General features: G+C 47.1%; 6 protein-coding genes across 6 annotated transcripts; 3 read left to right on the top strand and 3 right to left on the bottom strand.

Moving 5' to 3' along the window:
- Positions 1–2145: 2145 nt before the first annotated feature.
- On the top strand, positions 2146–4897 carry H6S33_005907 (uncharacterized protein; the record flags this gene model as incomplete). The annotated part of the gene is made up of 4 exons (XM_044837305.1): positions 2146–2257; positions 2355–4167; positions 4519–4819; positions 4889–4897. 4 exons carry the CDS (start codon positions 2146–2148, stop codon positions 4895–4897), a joined length of 2235 nt encoding a protein of 744 aa, XP_044699216.1.
- A 1131-nt stretch (positions 4898–6028) lies between these two features.
- On the bottom strand, positions 6029–6586 carry H6S33_005906 (uncharacterized protein; the record flags this gene model as incomplete). The annotated part of the gene is made up of 1 exon (XM_044837304.1): positions 6029–6586. One exon carries the CDS (start codon positions 6584–6586, stop codon positions 6029–6031), a length of 558 nt encoding a protein of 185 aa, XP_044699215.1.
- Positions 6587–8178: 1592 nt separating this feature from the next.
- Positions 8179–11180, top strand: H6S33_005905 (uncharacterized protein; the record flags this gene model as incomplete). Its single annotated transcript, XM_044837302.1, has 3 exons — positions 8179–9634; positions 9700–10315; positions 10373–11180. The coding sequence occupies 3 exons, from the start codon at positions 8179–8181 to the stop codon at positions 11178–11180; spliced, it is 2880 nt and encodes a 959-aa protein (XP_044699214.1).
- A 582-nt stretch (positions 11181–11762) lies between these two features.
- H6S33_005904 (uncharacterized protein) lies at positions 11763–12989 on the top strand (the record flags this gene model as incomplete). Its single annotated transcript, XM_044837301.1, has 3 exons — positions 11763–12075; positions 12164–12738; positions 12810–12989. The coding sequence occupies 3 exons, from the start codon at positions 11763–11765 to the stop codon at positions 12987–12989; spliced, it is 1068 nt and encodes a 355-aa protein (XP_044699213.1).
- Positions 12990–14447: 1458 nt separating this feature from the next.
- H6S33_005903 (uncharacterized protein) lies at positions 14448–16102 on the bottom strand (the record flags this gene model as incomplete). Its single annotated transcript, XM_044837300.1, has 6 exons — positions 14448–14467; positions 14524–14550; positions 14833–14852; positions 14992–15132; positions 15282–15297; positions 16012–16102. The coding sequence occupies 6 exons, from the start codon at positions 16100–16102 to the stop codon at positions 14448–14450; spliced, it is 315 nt and encodes a 104-aa protein (XP_044699212.1).
- A 185-nt stretch (positions 16103–16287) lies between these two features.
- Positions 16288–17858, bottom strand: H6S33_005902 (uncharacterized protein; the record flags this gene model as incomplete). Its single annotated transcript, XM_044837299.1, has 3 exons — positions 16288–17063; positions 17128–17684; positions 17758–17858. 3 exons carry the CDS (start codon positions 17856–17858, stop codon positions 16288–16290), a joined length of 1434 nt encoding a protein of 477 aa, XP_044699211.1.
- Positions 17859–18282: the final 424 nt, after the last annotated feature.

The raw sequence follows: 18282 nt of genomic DNA, 5'->3' as shown, positions 1-18282 counted from the left end.
TCTGTAAATATGATAAATTAACTTTGTAAAAACAACATGAGTTAAAAGAGTTACCGTATTATAGTTACATATATGTATAAAGTAATTGTTTAAAAATTAATAAAAGCACTCTAGTATTATGCAGGTGTAGATCTGCCCCCAAACGACCAACTTGAGCTATATCGAGTCCTCAGTGCATGCTCGCCGTAATTAATCATCGGAAATCACTCGATTGTTGCCTATCATGGGAAGAATAGACGGGAAAGTTGCAGAAAGCTCACAGCAACACCTGATTGGTTTGATCTAGTGAATCATAGAGCATTGCAATCCGCTTAGAGATATTAGTCGTAGAGAGACAGCTCGTGCCAACGCACACTCAGATTAGGTAGCAAGTTTTGGATTCCAATGTTTCTTCGGATCCCTTGTTGTCTTAGTCTTCATCTCGATTAGTAGGTCGTATTTTCTTTTTCCGTGTTTTATAATAATCAAAACTAGTAGAGAGAGACTGTCTCTGCTGTAGATGGTATCTTCGGGCCCAATCCCTAGAGGTCGGACATTATGTTGATACGGAGAAGAATTGTTTTTAGGTCTATCTCCTCCGTCGGTCGGACTGGACTGGACCATATCTAGCAGAGAAGTCTAGCTGAGGGTGATTGAACGTGCCGGATCACTGGTCGGTCGGGTGAGGCTGACATACATGCACCCCTCCGATGTCGATATGTGTGTACTGCATGAAAATTTGTCTTTTAAACCTTTATGGGGTGCTTTCTTTTAGCGAATATGGACATGTAATTAACTGGACGTGGCTGTTTATGAATAGGATATATGCTGGGTTTGCTGTCAGAATACTAGTACTTTCTCTTTTAAAATTACTCAACCGAGCAGTAGATTGAATTTCCCCTCTTGAGTGATGTCATCTATATATCGACTGAGCCCTCAGCTAATATCCTGGGTATTTGTGCACAGCCTCCCTACATCGGGGTTCTTGGGCGTTTATCGGGACTAATTAGATATCAGTTTTGGCCAAATCCGGGCTCCAGGACCATTGGCAGCATCGATTGTTGACTAATATTTCATTATGTCCAAACCTAGGAATATTTAAATAGCATTTCAGCCGAGTGATCTTCTGTGATTGTGTAATATATTTCTGTACTCTGTTTGAAATACAAGATTCCGGGACGTAATCATAATATACGTATAAATATATATACATATACCTCTGAGCTTTTGAACAGAGAGCCATTCATGGCCTCGGTCCGGTATTCGATCGTGACTGGGATCTAGTGTGATAATAGTCGCGGCAATCTTTGCCATTGCGATATTGTACCGGCCATTACATACATTAACTATATATTGAAATTAAGTGTTTGAAGTTGACATCTAACGAGTAGAATATACTGACCAATTGGTAAGATCTCGTCTAGGCTTGAGAACGTATTGCACACCTGCTACGAGCCACAAGTATTAGGACCAAGCACTAGTTGCAGGTCTCTGCGGATAGGTACTAGGCCTCTAGCCATATCCAAATGCCAATAAAACCGGCACGATACTTCAAGTTCTTCTGGAGCATGTATCTACATATGTGTCCATTCCAGTTTGAATTCGTTGCGTTGTGCTGCTAAATTTCCGCAGATGCCTGTTAGCCTATGTGACCCCTCAAGTTTCAACTACTCGGATCGCGGAAGTTGTAGCGATCAGGACTCAGGTATTGTAAACTCTGGAACGATGTGGGGAAGACAAGGGACTTTAGGCTTGGGTTCGCCAAGTTCGCATAACTCAGCCTCAAAGATACGCGCTGTTAGGCAGGCTGCTGCAGATCTCAGAACCGCCAAGGCCCTACGAAGGCATGGAGGTAATTAATGAATAGGACCCCTGAACGTGTCGGGAAGCTGCGTATGTACTCGTGTGCCTTATTATTCCATACAGGGACTACGTACATCTCAAGAACTGTCTATTTTCCAAGGCTTGTCGAATTGAAATCAGTCCAGAGTTGTAGGCCCTTTCCCTCTGTTCTATCTTCTCCTTTTTTCTCCCCACGCTCCCTGACCATTTGGCTGATTCAGGATCGGGTTGATAAACCCCCCAAAATATTCGATAGCTTCATCACTCTTCCATCCTTCAACTTTCCACACCTATTTCCATCATTGCATGTGAGTCTACCTCATCATGGTGCGCTTTTTCTCTCGTTCATGCTTTACGCCTGCCGTTATCGACCGTATTTCTGCGGCGTTCATCTGTATTACATTACTGGGTGTGGCTTTACGCTACTGCTGGTTCGGTAAGCTCCTCCCAATTTGTTGTCTAGTCGCGTGACCATGTTCCACAATACTTGTAAATTGTAGATCTCTAACGGTCATCCTCAAAACCACTTCTAGATGCCAGAGACCCATTCAAATGCGGCGCAATACTCAACGAAGGCGAATGGCTCGATTATCCCCCAGAAAACTCAACTATAGTTCCCGAAAATTGGCAGCCTCCAGGCTGTATGATGCACAAATACGTCTCCGACGACGTTTCAACTTGCCTAGCAAACCGTCGGGTTTTATTTATTGGGGATGCATCTATTCGACAGGTTTTCTGGTCTGTGGCGAAGGCGTTGGATCCTAAAGCAAACCCTGCAACGGCCGAAAAGCATGTTGATATAACGGTAGAAAAAAGCGATGTCAAGTTGGAATTTGTCTGGGATCCCTGGCTCAATTCGAGCAGGTTGCACACTGAACTTTCTTCATATAGCGATGGAAAAGTGCAGGATGTATCTGGAAATCCCCCCGCTTTGTTCTTGATGGGATCCGGACTGTGGTATGCAAGGCACGAAAATATGAATGGTTTAAAGATGTGGAAAGATAGCATCGACGATGTCGTTCAGCACATGAGAAAGGGTCGCAGGACGACAGACATGACTGAATCGGATCTCTTACTGATTGCTCCAGTCATTGTACCAGCATGGAACAAACTTAACGACGACCGCAAGGCGACTATAACTCCACAAGAAATCAGAGCTATGAACCAGTACCTTCAACAGCTGTCGGATTTTCAGGGCGTAGATGTTATCTGGTCATGGCACGAAATGATTAACGATCTACCACAGGTGTACGAAAGCTCGGGCATTCATTTGGTAGATAGCATTGCAGAAAAGCAGGCGGAAGCGCTGTTGAATTTAAGGTGTAATGCAGTAACAGCAACCAAATACCCTTATGATCAGACGTGCTGCAATAGGTACCGTGCACCGAACCACGTTCAGTGGATTGGCCTTTTGTTCATTTTGGGGCTTCTTCCCGCAATTCTTTACATGAGAAGTAAAGGTAAGAATTTGACATCCAGCTGCTATTCATGGACAAAATGCTTAGAGGATCTCTCAGATGAGAAGACAGGAATAAAGTCGATTGCCCAAGCTGCATGGCTTCCGTCAGATGAGGTGGCATGGGCTCTTCTGGTTTTTGGCCTGGCTGTCGTTTACTGCTTTTATGCGGATCGTACACAAGTTTTCAACAAAGCTCACAAGCAATACTTCACTTCGGACTTTTTATGGGGAATCGTACTATCGCTTGCGGTAGGACTTTTTACTCTTCGTAAAAGCTCCGAAACCAACCCGGATCAACCTTTTCTGAACCGTTTACAGACAGATGAGTGGAAAGGGTGGATGCAGTTTGCCATTCTCATTTATCATTATACAGGGGCATCAAAGATTACTGTTATTTATGGATTCATTCGTGTAATCATCGCTGCGTATCTATTCATGACTGGATACGAACATACTCTCTACTTCCTTAACCAAAAGGATTACTCATTGAAAAGAGCTGCATCAGTACTGGTTAGGCTGAACCTTCTGAGTTGCGTGCTCCCGTTTATGATGGGCACAAACTACCTTTTCTACTACTTCGCTCCGCTGTGCTCGTACTGGTTCTTGGTTGTGTTTACAACTATGAGGGTTGGAGAGCAGCACAACTCGAATACTAAATTCCTCGCCGCCAAAATCGTGCTCGCGGCCATCCTTTCGGCCACATTGACCCACTTCCCGGGGGTATTGGAAGCTATATTTAGACTGGTCGGTTTCCTCGCGAGGACAGAATGGGATGTCAATGAATGGAGGTTCAGGGTCTCATTGGATATGTGGATCGTCTTTGTCGGCATGGCTGTAGCGATTGCGGTCAATAGAAACAAGGAAAATTCATACACATCAATGCTAGGGTGGGTATCCGCGAAAAAATACGCTACTATCGCTTCGACTATCGGTCTTGTACTGTATCTTCTTTTTGAAGCGACAAGAGAGGACAAATACGAGTACAACGCATATCATCCATACATATCCGTTATTCCAATTCTATCATTCATCACTTTACGTAATTCTACGCCACAGTTGAGAAACACTCACTCTAGAGTCTTTTCATGGCTAGGAAGGTGTTCGCTTGAAACATTTACGCTTCAATACCATATCTGGATGGCGGCAGACACGAAAGGTCTATTGGGTCTTGGTGCTTTCGGTTTGACAGGGCGAACATCTAACTTTGTCCTTGCCACCATCCTGTTCCTATATGTCAGTCACCGTGTTGCAGGTGCAACTGTTACACTATCTAGGTGGGTTTTGGGGACACCTCCAAGATCCAACATGTCGCAGCAGCAGCCAGGGCTTCCGACGTCGAGAGGAGGCTTGGATGATGATGACGACGAGCCAGAAGAAATGAATGACGAAGCGGCCGGTTCATCTCGTAGAAGAAGTGGAGAGGAGTTGAAGTCAAGGTCGAGAGCAAAGACTTTGAGCGAAGAGGCACCATCAGGGTACTGGGGAAACCTGAAGTATCGGATGACGGCAATATTGGTTATTATATGGTTTTTGAGCTTGGTGAGTTCATTTTGAATGAGCTGTAGTTTCGTAACAGCAGCTAACATGTACCTACATTTCATTATATAGACCTATTGATAGCAATGTTGAGGAAGCTATGTTTATTGTCATTCTTTTCTTTTTCTTTTTCTTTCCTTGATTTTCTGAATTTTTCGGATAAGATTACATGATATTCCTACTATCACACCTATTTCACTTTAGAAGGGAGATGTACGTGTATAAAGTTGGGTTTAGGGTCCTGATAGGAGGCATGAATGACTGTATGAAAGAAAAATGAACTCCAGGGGAAGGCCTTTATAATGGAGTCCTACGGAGAGGGGTCGGAAAATGGTTTTGTTAAGGGCCCTGGTTGGCTTGTTGGGCGATAACTCCGTCCTGATAATCTCCTAAAGCACCGATCTCAACTATTAGAGGATAAAAGAATGGGGTAAAATCACTACATAAGATTGCGAGGTTCAGTGAAGAACACTAAATTGAACCGGAATTGCAAGAAAAATTCCGGATCAATATCGTATTCTTACTACATAACTGACGCGTTAACGGGAATAACGTAGTGAATTCTTAACCTTTTTTAGTACTGGAAGTATGCTTTCTGCGCTGCGCTTTCCCCTACAAGCAAGGAAGTGGGTATGCATCGGATCTAAAGAGAGTGGCTATCTTGATTGTTTGGGTAACGACCAGCTTGAGACTGCCTTTTCCCTCTTAACGATCTTTTGGTCGAGGTATATTTGCTACGAGGTGAGTTTCCACCGCCGCTGATGTCGCCGCGAGAGTGGGATGTGGGTGCACTGGAAATCACTCGTACGTGGCTGATAGAAATAGGGAAGGTTTTATTACACCACAAAATTCTGTGGCGGTCACATGCACTTACATGTAGATACAAGTCGCTACATATAAGTTTAGATATATTTAAGTTGAATCATGTCTCTTCAGACTATGCATGTGCTAGATACTTGTGTTTACTGATTGGGTGATTATAGATTATAACTTGACATAAGCTTTGTGATTGTTGATAGGCCGTCTCCATTAATATTCCTTTCCATTCTGATGACAATACTAAAATCATTTTACTAGAACGGAATTCAGCACATGCACTACAGTCGTATAAATTACACAGGATTAGAATCAAACAACGATGAAAGTCGCAACTAGGGAAAGCGAACAACGTAATTGATAGGAAACATCGATGGCAAGCTGACAAACCACCTCCTACTCTATGGGCTTCAAGAATCCTGCCTCCTCAAAGTCATCATTCTCATACTGATCGATCATATGAATATCTCCCCCAAAACCCCTCGGCACAGCAGCATGATAAGTTCTGTTCAGGCTCTTTGGCACAGAAATCTGTCCAGCCGGCCGTTCCGTTTGCATTGGAGTTTCGATTTCCGGATCTTCTTGGTATCCGCGTTTATTGTTGTTTCCTTCTACTACTTTTGACAGAGCTTTCTCTTGACTGGGGGGTACAACACCAAACTTTGTAGACTTGTAGGTGCCTGTTTTGAGACCCTCTGGGACGGCCTTGCGGACACGCATGCCAACATTGAGAAGTTTGGATTTTATATCCCCCGGAGACTCGTGTGCGTTATTGGTACGCCAGGTGATTGTGTTTGGGGCTTTGCTAATGGTATTGGTGGTATTGGTGGTATTGGTAGTGGAGAGGCTGCTAGAGCAGCTATTTTTGGATGCGGGGGAGAAGAATGAGGTAATGGAGGGTTGGATAGAAGTTGAGAGAGCTGGACGCTTGCGAGAGCTAGTGGAAGAAGGCATAATGATATTGTTTAAGGTGGCTGGGGTCGTCTATCTTGTTGTAATTAGTGGTTGATGGGATGTTTGGGGTTATTTATAACTCGAGTGCTATGACGGTGTAAGAGGTGTAGCAGCGAATATGCTGGAGTAGTAGTAGGTATGCTGACGGATAAGCTCTTCGTTTCCAAGTTTTTATGGGTAACAGCATAGGTGGTGGTTGTCAGGGAAATGATTACTATTGTGTGATATTTGAGTAGCTACATGTATCACTTAGAAACCGGATTTTTTAATTTTGTCCGAATCTGGAAAGTGGGCAAATACATCTATCGTGAAAACAGGCATGCATGGCAGGATACCCAAACCCCAATCAAGAATCGACAGAATAGTATAGAGTACATATATCTACTCTACGCTTAGAAAAGGCTTTCAGTAAGGTGCATGTACTCTAAATTTATGCAGAGAAAGTATATATTGACCAACCACCAAGGACCCGGAAACTACTAGGGTTAGTGGTGATGTTACACACTGTGGGCGTTATAGAATCTAATTCGACTTAGGAGAGTACTTTGTGGGATCGGGACTATCACATCAGGTCTGGCTGAGTCTAAGGCTAGGGATACATAGTCTTGTGCTCATCCCCTACGGACAGCGTGCTGCTCGCCGAGTTAGGGAGTACAGTCGACTCTCCTGTTCCATAACGATACGATCCGGATAGAAAATGAGCACCCTTACAGAACGTGTACCCTTATACATAATCACCAGGGTAAACCTGTACATAGGCCGACGCCCATGAGTATTGAAAACTTGCTGATAAAGCTTCCAAATTTGCCAAGTAGTACAATTTTCAATTCTATGGCTTGTGTGAGAAGCTCGCCTGGTGTTACCATGTCGCAGAATCTAAGTAACGTAACAGCCTAAACAGGTAGTCGACTGTGACTACTACATGCACCTAGAGCATTTGTTACAAGTGGCGTTGGGGAGGAGTTAAGGCAATTAATCTAAGAAATATCTGAAGTTTTTATGCCTGTTTAAATCCCAGAGCAAACCCCAGGGCACTCACTCCACTTAATGCTTGAATGCTGATGCCAAGCAAAGCTCACCGTTGAAACATTGAGATGTGTCCCTTAACGAGTGACTCCTCATGAGGCGCAACATCGGAAACTTCCAGAAATCGTAACAAAAGAACAGAACACGGTAAGTCACAGTTACCACTCCCACACCCAATTTACTACGCCATCGGTAGAGATTCCGTTCTTACCACAGGAAATCATGAGAAATAAACGTGGCTTCAGCTAATATCCAATAAATTATGTAATCTGTTTCGTCTTTAATACCTTAGCGGGAATTCTCCGGCTTGGCAAAGGTTTTGGCGCAACCTGGCCTTTTTGGATTCTGAGCCTCAACATAAAGCAGACATCATCCTCCTCGTACATTTGGGTTTTCCAGTACCAAGGGCTTTCCCCGCATTGCTGAACCCTTATCATTCTTACATCACTTCGAATAGCTCCTACCTTAACTCAGCCACTTGGAATTCACCTTATTTCAAGCTTCATAGCTTGGTTCGTTTTCTTTACTTTTTAGACTTCAAACTCACTGGAGCTCTAGTGATTGTCATGCGTCCAGTAGGAGTACCTGCAGCAGCCATTCCTGGCTTGCTATTATTGCTCTTTACAACATGTGCTTCAGCATCGACCGCAATTCTTGGTATGGACTTCGGCCAAGAGTACATCAAAGCTGCGCTTGTCAAGCCTGGGATTCCTCTTGAGATTGTTCTCACCAAAGATACAAAGCGCAAGGAAGCTTCAGCAATTGGTTTCAAGCCTTCAAACACTCCCGTAAAAGAGGGCGAGTTTGCCTACCCGGAACGACTCTACGGAACAGATGCCGTGAACCTTGCGGCGCGATTTCCTCATGACGTCTATCCCAACCTCAAACAACTCCTTGGGCAACACATAATGGAGGACGAGGTCATTACATACTCCTCGAGATACCCAGCGATCAACATCATTCCGAGTTCGTTCAGGTCAACTGTCGCTTTCAAGACTGCCTCTGCCCCCCCGGTCGACTACGGTGAAGGCAGCTTCATGGTGGAAGAGCTCCTTGCTATGGAGTTCAAGAACATTGTCGCGAATGCCGAAGCTCTAGCGGGTCCCGGGACCAAGATTAAGAACGTGGTTTTCACTATCCCGGCATTTTTCCGCGCAGAAGAGAAGCATGCTCTCGAGCTTGCAGCTAAGCTCGCGGGATTGAAGGTCATGAGCTTGGTTTCGGACGGCCTAGCTGTTGGTATCAATTATGCTACTACACGAACCTTTGACGAGAAGAACCCCGAGTACCATATTATTTACGATATGGGGGCTGGATCGACCACTGCTACTGTACTGAGGTTCCAGGGGAAAACCGTCAAAGATGTTGGGAGATTTACCAAGACAGTTCAGGAAGTTTCTGTTCTAGGGGTTGGTTATGACAGAAACCTTGGAGGAGATCTCTTTAATCAAAAGATCTTCGACGTTCTCCTTGATGATTTCACTTCAAGCCCTAAGGCGAAGAAGCTTCTTGAGGAAGACCCTAAGCTTAAGGAGGAAGTTAAGCGCAATGGCCGTGCCGCAGCCAAACTTTGGAGGGAAGCCACTAGAGTGCGACAGATCCTCTCTGCAAATACAGAAACCATGGGCTCGGTCGAATCGCTGTTTAATGAGATTGATTTCCGATCAAACAAAGTCCTGCGATCTACTTTCGAGGAGTTACTAGCTGAGTACGAGGACCGTATCACAAAGCCGATCATGGACGCCATATCAAATTCTGGAATCTCCTTGGATCAAGTCAACACCTTGATCCTTCACGGAGGTGCCGTCAGAACTCCATTTGTTGGGAAGAAATTGGAGGAAATTATGGGAGGCCAAGCCAAGATTTCTAAGAATGTTAATCCCGACGAGGCCGCTGTTTTTGGAGCCACCTTCAAGGGTGCCGCAGAGAGCGGTGGGTTTAGGGTTAAAGAGATAAGGACTCACGATATCAGTGCATATGCTGTGTCGCTCAAGTACAAAAAGGATGGTGAATCGGCTAAAGGTAAAACATTCAGTCAAGCTTTGTTTTTCCTAAGGCCAGTAATCTAACTACTCATCAATGAGCAGAAACGACACAGCAAATTTTCCCTTACTTTGCCAAAATGGGCCAGGAAAAAATCGTCCCTTTCCCCAAGCAAACAGATTTCGATTTCTCTGTTTTGTTTAACCTCCCCCCCCGCCCACAGGACCCGAAGCAGAGGTCTGGGCACGAGCTCCTTGATGTTGTAAAAGTTCAAAATCTCACCGCCTCAGTCCAAAAATTGAGCGATGATTTTGGTTGTGAAGCAAAGGATATTTTCACCAAGTTTAGTATGGAGATTAGTGAGAGGAATGGACTTCCTAAGATTACTAAGGGCTGGGTTGAGTGTACCGTGGAGACTGTCGAGGAACCTCCCAAGAAGGAAGGCATGGTTGAAGGTGTCAAGGGGTTTTTTGGGCTTGGCAAGAAGAAGGATGGGGAGCAGGAAGTCCTAGAGGAGGCTGATAAGACGGATTCAAAATCAACATCATCAAAAACAACCTCTTCCGGAAAGAACTCTGCTTCCGCAGAAGCCTCTACTAAAGAGGAGGACTTGACACCGAAGATCATCAAGAAGTTGCAGAAAATTCCTCTGAGTTACATTGTGGAGAAGGATGGATTTCCTGAAATTCCAGAGAAGGACATCGCAAGATTAGTTTCAAAGTAAGAGCAAAACCCAGGGCATTTGAAATTTAAGGATGAAGAGCTAACTTTCTCCAGGATTGAGGGATTTGACAAATTCGACAAGAATCGCCATGATATCGAGGAAGCCCGCAATGTACTTGAAGCATTCACCTACCGTGGCCGTGATTATCTTGAGGATGAGCTTTTTGTTGCTGCTTCAACTGCCGAAGAGCGCGAGAAATTAGAGACCCTTCTCTCACAGACCACGGATTGGCTGTACGACGAAGGCTACACCGCCGATCTTACTGCCATCAAACAGAAGTTGGCTGACCTCAAGGCCCTTGTGGAACCTATTACAAACCGTAAAGTTGAGAAGCAGAAACGACCAGAGGAGATCAAGGCTCTTGAGGATGCCATTGAACAAACGGAAGGACTCATAGAACTCTTCAACAATAAGCCACCCACGCCTGATTCTGAACTAGAAGATGCCGATGTACCTAAAGTTCCTGAAATCGACACAAAGGCTCTGGAGAAGGCACAGAAGGAGACTAAAGCCTGGCTCGAGAAGGTGAAGACAGAACAGGATGCCAAGACTGACTACGAAGATCCTGTCTTTACTGTCAAAGAGCTCCAAAAGAAGAAGGAGGCCCTGAATAAGCACGTCATGGATGTTTTGCAGCAGCAAAAGATCATGGAGAGAATCCAGAAAGCTGAGGCAAAGGCCGCTGCTTCGTCGTCTTCTTCAGCTTCTGCAGCGTCTGCGTCCTCGGCTTCGGCTTCGGCAGCATCAGCGTCGAGTGCGGCAGAGGCGGAGGCAACGCCAAACGTGCTGGAAGAGGTTGTAGAGGAGAAACCAACGGAAGAGAAAGAGGCCAAAGCCAAGAAAGGTCATGACGAATTGTAGATGTGGGGCTGATTGTTTTTATTTTCGTTTTGTTTGAACGGGGCGCTGTACTTTATGATGCGGTGCTAAAAATTTATGTTAGTGTTTAGGGATATCAAACTATGTCCACAATCAGATAGAACTAAAGTACTATCAACAGTATATTATGCTTGCCGTAACTGTAAGAAAAAAGCATTCTAAAATAGTGGGTCGTTGATACGTTTTGTAGATCAAACGTGAATCTTTAAATAAACTGAGTTTCAATGACTTGTGGATCATCCCATCACCACTAATTTGGTGTTGGAGATTCGCTAATACCAGAAAAAAGATTGTGAATGTGTTAGAGTTTGTAATTACTTCAACTTTATAGCTTCCCGCTATAACGGGATAAAATAGATAAAATAGATAAAAGATTAGTAGAAGTTGCACCCGTAGCTTTCGGTCCTGTATTCCAGTGGTATTTTTTACCAGCTGCCTGTGAGTAGTCGACTGCGTGCTCGCAATAGAGAGGTTTGCTTCTCGGCTAGAATCTGTTGACGGTGTAGGCGGGACAGCTGCGTCGTCAGCTGTTACCACGCTAGCGAGTGATGTCGTATGATGCATATGCCCGGCCTGTACCCAGCCCTCTTAAATATTCTCCACAGGGCTGCAACAACCCGTCAACAAACCAAGTCATCCCCACCAAAGAAGAAATCTCCATCAATGGGAAGAATCGAAAAAGCTGTTCAACTCGCTGTCTGTGGTGGACCGGATCATATTTCTCCAGACAGAAAAGCCATCCCGCACCGCCCAACTGATGGCCTGGGCAGGGGTGCAAACCTGTGCCCACTTGGCTCAAGTAGGCTTACAGAGTCGGGTAAATATCGTAACATCGTCAAGAATCCGGCTCCCTCAGGAGAGGATGGCCACGCTCAAGGTTTGTTTCCCTTCCGGATAATAGATAGGTCTTAAACTGCACAATTTCTTTCGGCTTTTTTTTTTTTTTTGCTAACACTGGTGAAAAGAGGCTGCTCCTTCTTCCTCTTCATCTTTAGGATTCAAGCAAACTGGGGCTCAGGGTCATGCCTATATCCCCACTGAGCCGGCAAGTATGCGGAAGCGCATCTTGTCCCCGGGGCAGGGAGGGGCCAAGAGGGGGAGGTTACATGAGATGGACAGTATTGTGCAGGCAGGAGTTCGCTCTTCAGATGAAGAGACCTGGCAGGGTGAGCTGGGGAGTTGGAGTCCGCCCGAGACAAGTGCGGCGTATTGGCCGGCGCCGGCGCCACCGCAGCAGCAGCAGCATATAAAGCGTCATCGAAAGAGAACTACAAACAGACAAGACAACGTCTGGGACCATGAGGCGGGCGGGGATTATCAATCTTCCGAGAACTCTAAAGCGAAGAAAGCAGCGGCAATCCCATCCGCAGTTGGTGACAAATTGCCTGGGCCGTGGAATGGGACTGCGATGAAAGATCTCCTGAGGAGACTCGATGTTGCAAAGAAGATTGAGATGATTAGGGATGAAAACGTTGCATGGAATAACGAGCACGCTAATCAACCACGTCTTCTGAGCTTGAGAGGAAGCTACCTTAAAGAGGTATTTTAATTTCTTTTTCCCCCCAAGCTTTTGTTCATCACAAGGGTTCGGCACGCTAACAGTAGAGATAGGAGTTCTTGATATTTACTGAAAACTCGTTGATCTGTGAGGTCTGCATAATGGAGATGCCTCCTATGGAGCGGGAGGCTCATATCAGACAGAAAAGTCATAAGAGGAAAGTGGAGTGCACGAAGAAAGAGAGGGACTGGTTGGAGAATTACTTTAGCAATGAGGCTATTGTGATTGATTGAGGCTTCATTCTCAGATCATTCTCTACTGATGTCTAGAGTCTCGATAAGTATCAGGAGGACTTGATTCACTGGACAACTGTTAGGTAGTAACTACAATATCCTATTTGTAATCCCCTAAAAGTAAGTAATGCATATTAGTTGAAAAGAATTTTCCAAAGATTTCCAAAGTGGTACATGCTCGTCATAGTTGATAACTTAGAGGTTCAAAAGACTTTGGAAGAGTGTCGCTCATATATGAATAAGAATCGAGGCACCTGGTAATAGAAGATAAAGATACCGCTTAGGAAGGATTGAAACCAAATTCAAAATCCAAAAGTAATAAACATATGAATAGTTGGTAAAGCCTTTGAAGTTGAAACTACAGAGTATACGTCGATCAGGATTTCCTGGAAAAACTTGGCGTATCGCGATATCTTACTTAAATCTACCTTACCAAATGGTGGCCGTCCCACTGAGCTCCAGAAATGGATCCTAGCTGCTGTTTAGTGAAGTTGAGACGTTATAATCCACCAGAGACCTTTTGTACAAAATGGAAATCGGCATTTATAAGTCATTTTTGTAAAGATGGAACTGTCAGGGGCTTGCCCGCCTCTATCACTACATATAGGCCTGTATCTAGTTCAAGTTGTATCGAGCTGTAGTGCCATAGATAAGATTCGAAATTCAGGATTTAGGAGTGGTGGTTCTAGCTTCCAGATGTCTGGCTAGTCCCCCCTTTCATGTTTTAAGCCAGTAGACTCACGAGAAGGAAGTACTGTATATACTTTTTGAACAGCCGAGTGTTTTAGGTTAACATGTTTACATTAGAGATAGCGTTGGCCGTACCGAAACAGTGCATGATAGGACTGTATTCGCCAATATGTCCTTGATAGATCGTCTTATGAATGGCGTCAGACTAATTCGCGCTATCTCAACCTCATTGACAGGTATAGTATTGCTATAAACCCTTCGACAGCTGCCCTCACTCCACCAATATCTCCCAACTTGCAGGTCAAAATCCGATTTGTTACTAGCTGCCTACTAGCTCCAGATGGTGCGAATTATAACCGGAGAGGAAGCCTGCTGCTACGAAAGCTCCTACACCCTAATCAACCCCTATGTGGGAACTGATACATGCTGTCTTGATCCCCTCTGATCTGATCTTACGGCGTAATAAGAGTGTCTGTACATACACCCATGCTCTGACGAGCGGTGACGGTCGACCTACCACCTTGGTGGTCATTCAAACTCCAACATCTTCCCATCTGCGAAGTTATATGGTCGGGGGCTGCGGAACTCTCAGCCCATCATTAAGGTAGTGGTCTGTAGGTAGCTGGTGCCCAATCTGGCCCTGTCGCAAACATACGTCGCAATCATCTCTTACTATCCTCGGTTGCGGTCGTTCTTAAGATCTTATATGCCCTTCAAACCCGCAGTATCCTGGTGTTATTCTAAAAGGAGCTCAGGCTCATGCAGAGTTTACAGAGTAGAAGTCATTACTACAGTGTGTAAGCCTTTGTTACATATTTGGCGGAGCGTTTTCTCGTGTCCGTACGGGGGGCATCCAGAACGTCAATGGAAACTATCGAGTGATAATCCATGATGTCTCACAAACCACCGTTCACAGGATGTACATAGACCGTCGCGCTGTGCTCCAACGTTTGGAATGGTCTAGTTCTGGTTCTTTGATATTTTCCCCGACTGTCAGAGTTCTGTTGCCGCGTGGGGTGCCGAAGGCTGGTGCGGTTCGATGCGAGTGATGGCTCATGAAGCAGAGAGATTTATGGGTGTGTTGGTTATGGGATAGAAAGTCGCGTTGTAGAGCCTGTCTGGTCGCTTGGTACGGGCATGTACTGTATCTTACACAGGATATCTAGGTCTATACTGCTCCTGGGTGTATAGTTAATAGTTAGGGGCCTTGAGTGTCGGACACGCTACCGGCCCTTTTCCCTCTCCTCTCCAGGGTCATAGACCGACGACTGGCGACGAGTACCTCCCCACAACAAGGGGCAGGGCGGATCACCTATCTTTAGAAATAGCCCAGGGATTTGAATAGCTTAAATTCGGGTGGATTATGCGTCTGATCTGTTGGTGGGGTGGGTGTGGCGTTGTGAAGCTTAAGGCGGGAGGGGAGGCGCTAAGGAGAGGACGGATTGCATTATCCCTACACCATATTGCTTGTGTAAGTAAAACCAGATCACTAAGGACGGGGGGAAGAAAGATGGAGGGAAGGGGGGTGTGGTATTTGACAACAGGAAGGGAGAAGAGGATACATGTAGTTTGGGGGGGGGGGGGGGGGTGCATAAGGCATACCGACTGGGTACTTGGGCTAAACGAACTGACGCATAACAATGAAGGGGAGTGGGGGGGACTCGCTAGTGGAGGAAGAGTAAAAGAGGGGGAAAGAGAGAGGAGAGGAAGTGGAAAGTGGAGGGTGAGGAGAAGGGGGGGGAAGGAGGAAAGAGAATGGGAAAGGAAGAAAGGAACCGAGAAGGAGAGGGGAAAGGAAGGGGAGGGTGAAATGAAGTGCCGGAGCCAGAGCCGAGAAAACAAAGAAAAGGGGGAATCCCCTCCCCGCTCCTCGGGATCACCTAGGGGCCAATAGGGGGCTGCGCCCCTCCACAAGGAGGAACAAGAGAAGCGAGGGGGGAGAGGCCGGAAATTGAGAGAGTGATTCGTCGTGGTAGATTGTCATGGCAGGGTTAGCTTTCCCTAGCTCCTCTTACCTCGCCTCGCCTTGCCCCGCCCCGTTAAGTATTACTTCCGGGCCACTGACAGTTGTGTGGGCGGGCGTGGTCTAGTGGTAGACAGCTCGTCTTGCTACACCGAGTGGGTTGAGTCCCCATGACCATCAGTAGGTACTTGTAGGTGTAGGAGAGATCTCAAACGACAACGAGTAATCGACTTCTTATTGGCACCCTGTACTTCTATCCGCGAGTATATAGCCAGCCCTTCAAGTCTACAAGTCTACAAGTCTACAAGTCTACAAGTCTACAAGTCTACAAGTCTACAAGCCTACAAGTCTACCAGTCTACCAGTCTACCAAACATTCCACCAATCACCAATCCTCGACCTCCAGCAACCATCGATCCCGGCAGCAGCCAGCCAACCAAACACCCCGAGTGATCGCTCATGATCCAATATCCAGTGACAGATTGACGTTCGTTCATTAATTAACACGATTATACAGACCACCGCCACCCGCTTTTTTTTCCACCCTCTACAGCCAGCTAACTACTCATGAAGCACAGATAGAAAAAAAACAAGGAAAAGAAGAAAGGAAAGAAGGGGATTTACCAACTAAATACTTACCTACATCCTAGCAAAGTCCACCCAGGCACGACCACCCCTCCACCTCTACTCGGGCCTCTCTGCTGAAATACCTCTCGCAAACCGCCTTCACAAACGCAGCATCCGTCTCACCCTTGTCGAGCCCTAATCTCTCCACCTCCTCGCACCCAAACACTACCACCTCGCCCTCCTCCGCGTCCTCAACCACCTCTGCAATCCCCGCCAGCAGCGCATCCGTCATCCCCTGGAAATACGCCACTACCTCTGCCTCCAAGCACCCATCTTTCTGCGGCGCCTCTTCCTCCCCATCCTCCTCCAGTAATGGCCGGCCCTCATCCCCCTCCCCCTCACTCCGTTTCTCGCCCGCTGACGCCCACCACAGGAACCCCGTGTATGCAATCTCACGCCAGCTCATTGGCTCACACACACTTTCCTCCCGTCGCCCACTTTCTTCTTCCTCGCCGCTGCCGGCACCACCGCCGATCCACCTCTTTAGCCCACGATACCGTACTAGGTCCCGCTGGGTGGCTAGTACCGGTGTCCCCGCAGAGGTCTCGAGCTTCGGCCACGCATCGACGTTGTAGACTGGTGGTAGGGTGACGACAAGATCATACAGCCCCGTCTTCATGTGCAGGATCTCGTCCGTTGTACATGCGACCCACGACCCGTGCGTCTTCGCCTCAGTCTCGAGCAACGGTATATCCGAGACGCCCACTGAGAATAGAGGTCGGAGTCGCGACGGTGGGCACGGAAGTAACGGTTGCGCGGAGAGGGGAACTGTGGACAGAATTGATATGTCATAGACTATCTCTCTGTTAGCTATCTGCAGGTGCTGTGTGAGGGGGTATTGTAGGTATAGCCAACATACCGAAATTACAAGCCTTCTCCACCGGCGCCCCCGTAACGACAAGGATCCGCTTCCCCTCTAGCGCCGCCCTCCACACCGGCCACACAAGCGGCCCAAGCAGGCCTATGAAGCTCCGTAAGCTCTTTGCCGGATGAAACGGCTCAAGCTCCTTCGCTAAGCCACTCTCGCTCCCCTTGCGCCTGTCGCCGCCCCGATACCGCAGGTTCTCGCCGCTGTCGGCGGGAATGCTGTGTGTATTAAAGTACTCGTCGAGCACACCATGCGACTTTGGATCCGCTGCGAAGCTCTTTGCCAGGGCCTGGAGGTTCGCGGCATGCCGCCATGAGCGGCCGAGGCGACCATATGTCAGTGGGACGAGCGCGCCAATGGATAGCTGGAGGGCGTTGCGGTCCGACGAAGGTGCGGGGACGCGGATGAAGGCGCTGATGCCGGCGTGCGGCGGGTGCACAAAGTAGACGAGGTCGCTGTCGAGGTTGTGGAGACCCGAGGGTAGGGATTTGAACTCGACACCATCGAGGCTCACGTTGGGCGTGGTGCGTTTCCAGGTGATTGTGTACCTGAGAGAGGCAGAGAAATGGAATTAGTGGAGCCGAAAGAGATACGGGGGGGGGGAGCTGTCTGTCCACCTACCCAGCTTTGAGGTCGAACTGGATCACGAAGAGGGCAGCGATCGGAGGGAGCTCGGGGGTCAAGAGGTCCAGATGGAGGCCTTGGGTGGTAGATCCTCTCATTGTGGAGGGTGCGTGTGTGTGAGGAAGGTGAGTCTTTTTTCGTGTTTCTGTTTCTCTCTGCTCTTCTCACTGTGGAGTGTGTGTGAATATCTCTGCGTGGTGTTTTGGAGAGGAGGATCGAGGAGAAGGGTGAGCGGGTTTCTTGAGGCACGTTGGTTCCCCCGGTCGCGATGTTACGGAACTCGCAGGAAGCAAGGGCGCAGGTGTCACGGTGTCGGTGTCACGCCATAGTTACATCCATAGCTGGACCGGGGGGGGGGGGGGGGTTTCGCAGAGCAGAGCGAGTGAGGCTGTGCGCAGAGTTAGTTGCGCAGCCATAGAAAGTGGCATTATGCGTGACGGGGGGGGGAGAGCTGTGAGTTCAAAGGGATCTCTCTCTCTCTCTCTGTCTGGCTGTCTCGTCTGTCTGTCTCTCAGTCCCTCG

Source organism: Morchella sextelata, assembly GCF_020137385.1.
Source record: "Morchella sextelata strain SCLS chromosome Unknown scls_2, whole genome shotgun sequence".
Taxonomy (NCBI): domain Eukaryota; kingdom Fungi; phylum Ascomycota; class Pezizomycetes; order Pezizales; family Morchellaceae; genus Morchella; species Morchella sextelata.
This window is presented reverse-complemented; position numbering and strand designations above follow the sequence as displayed.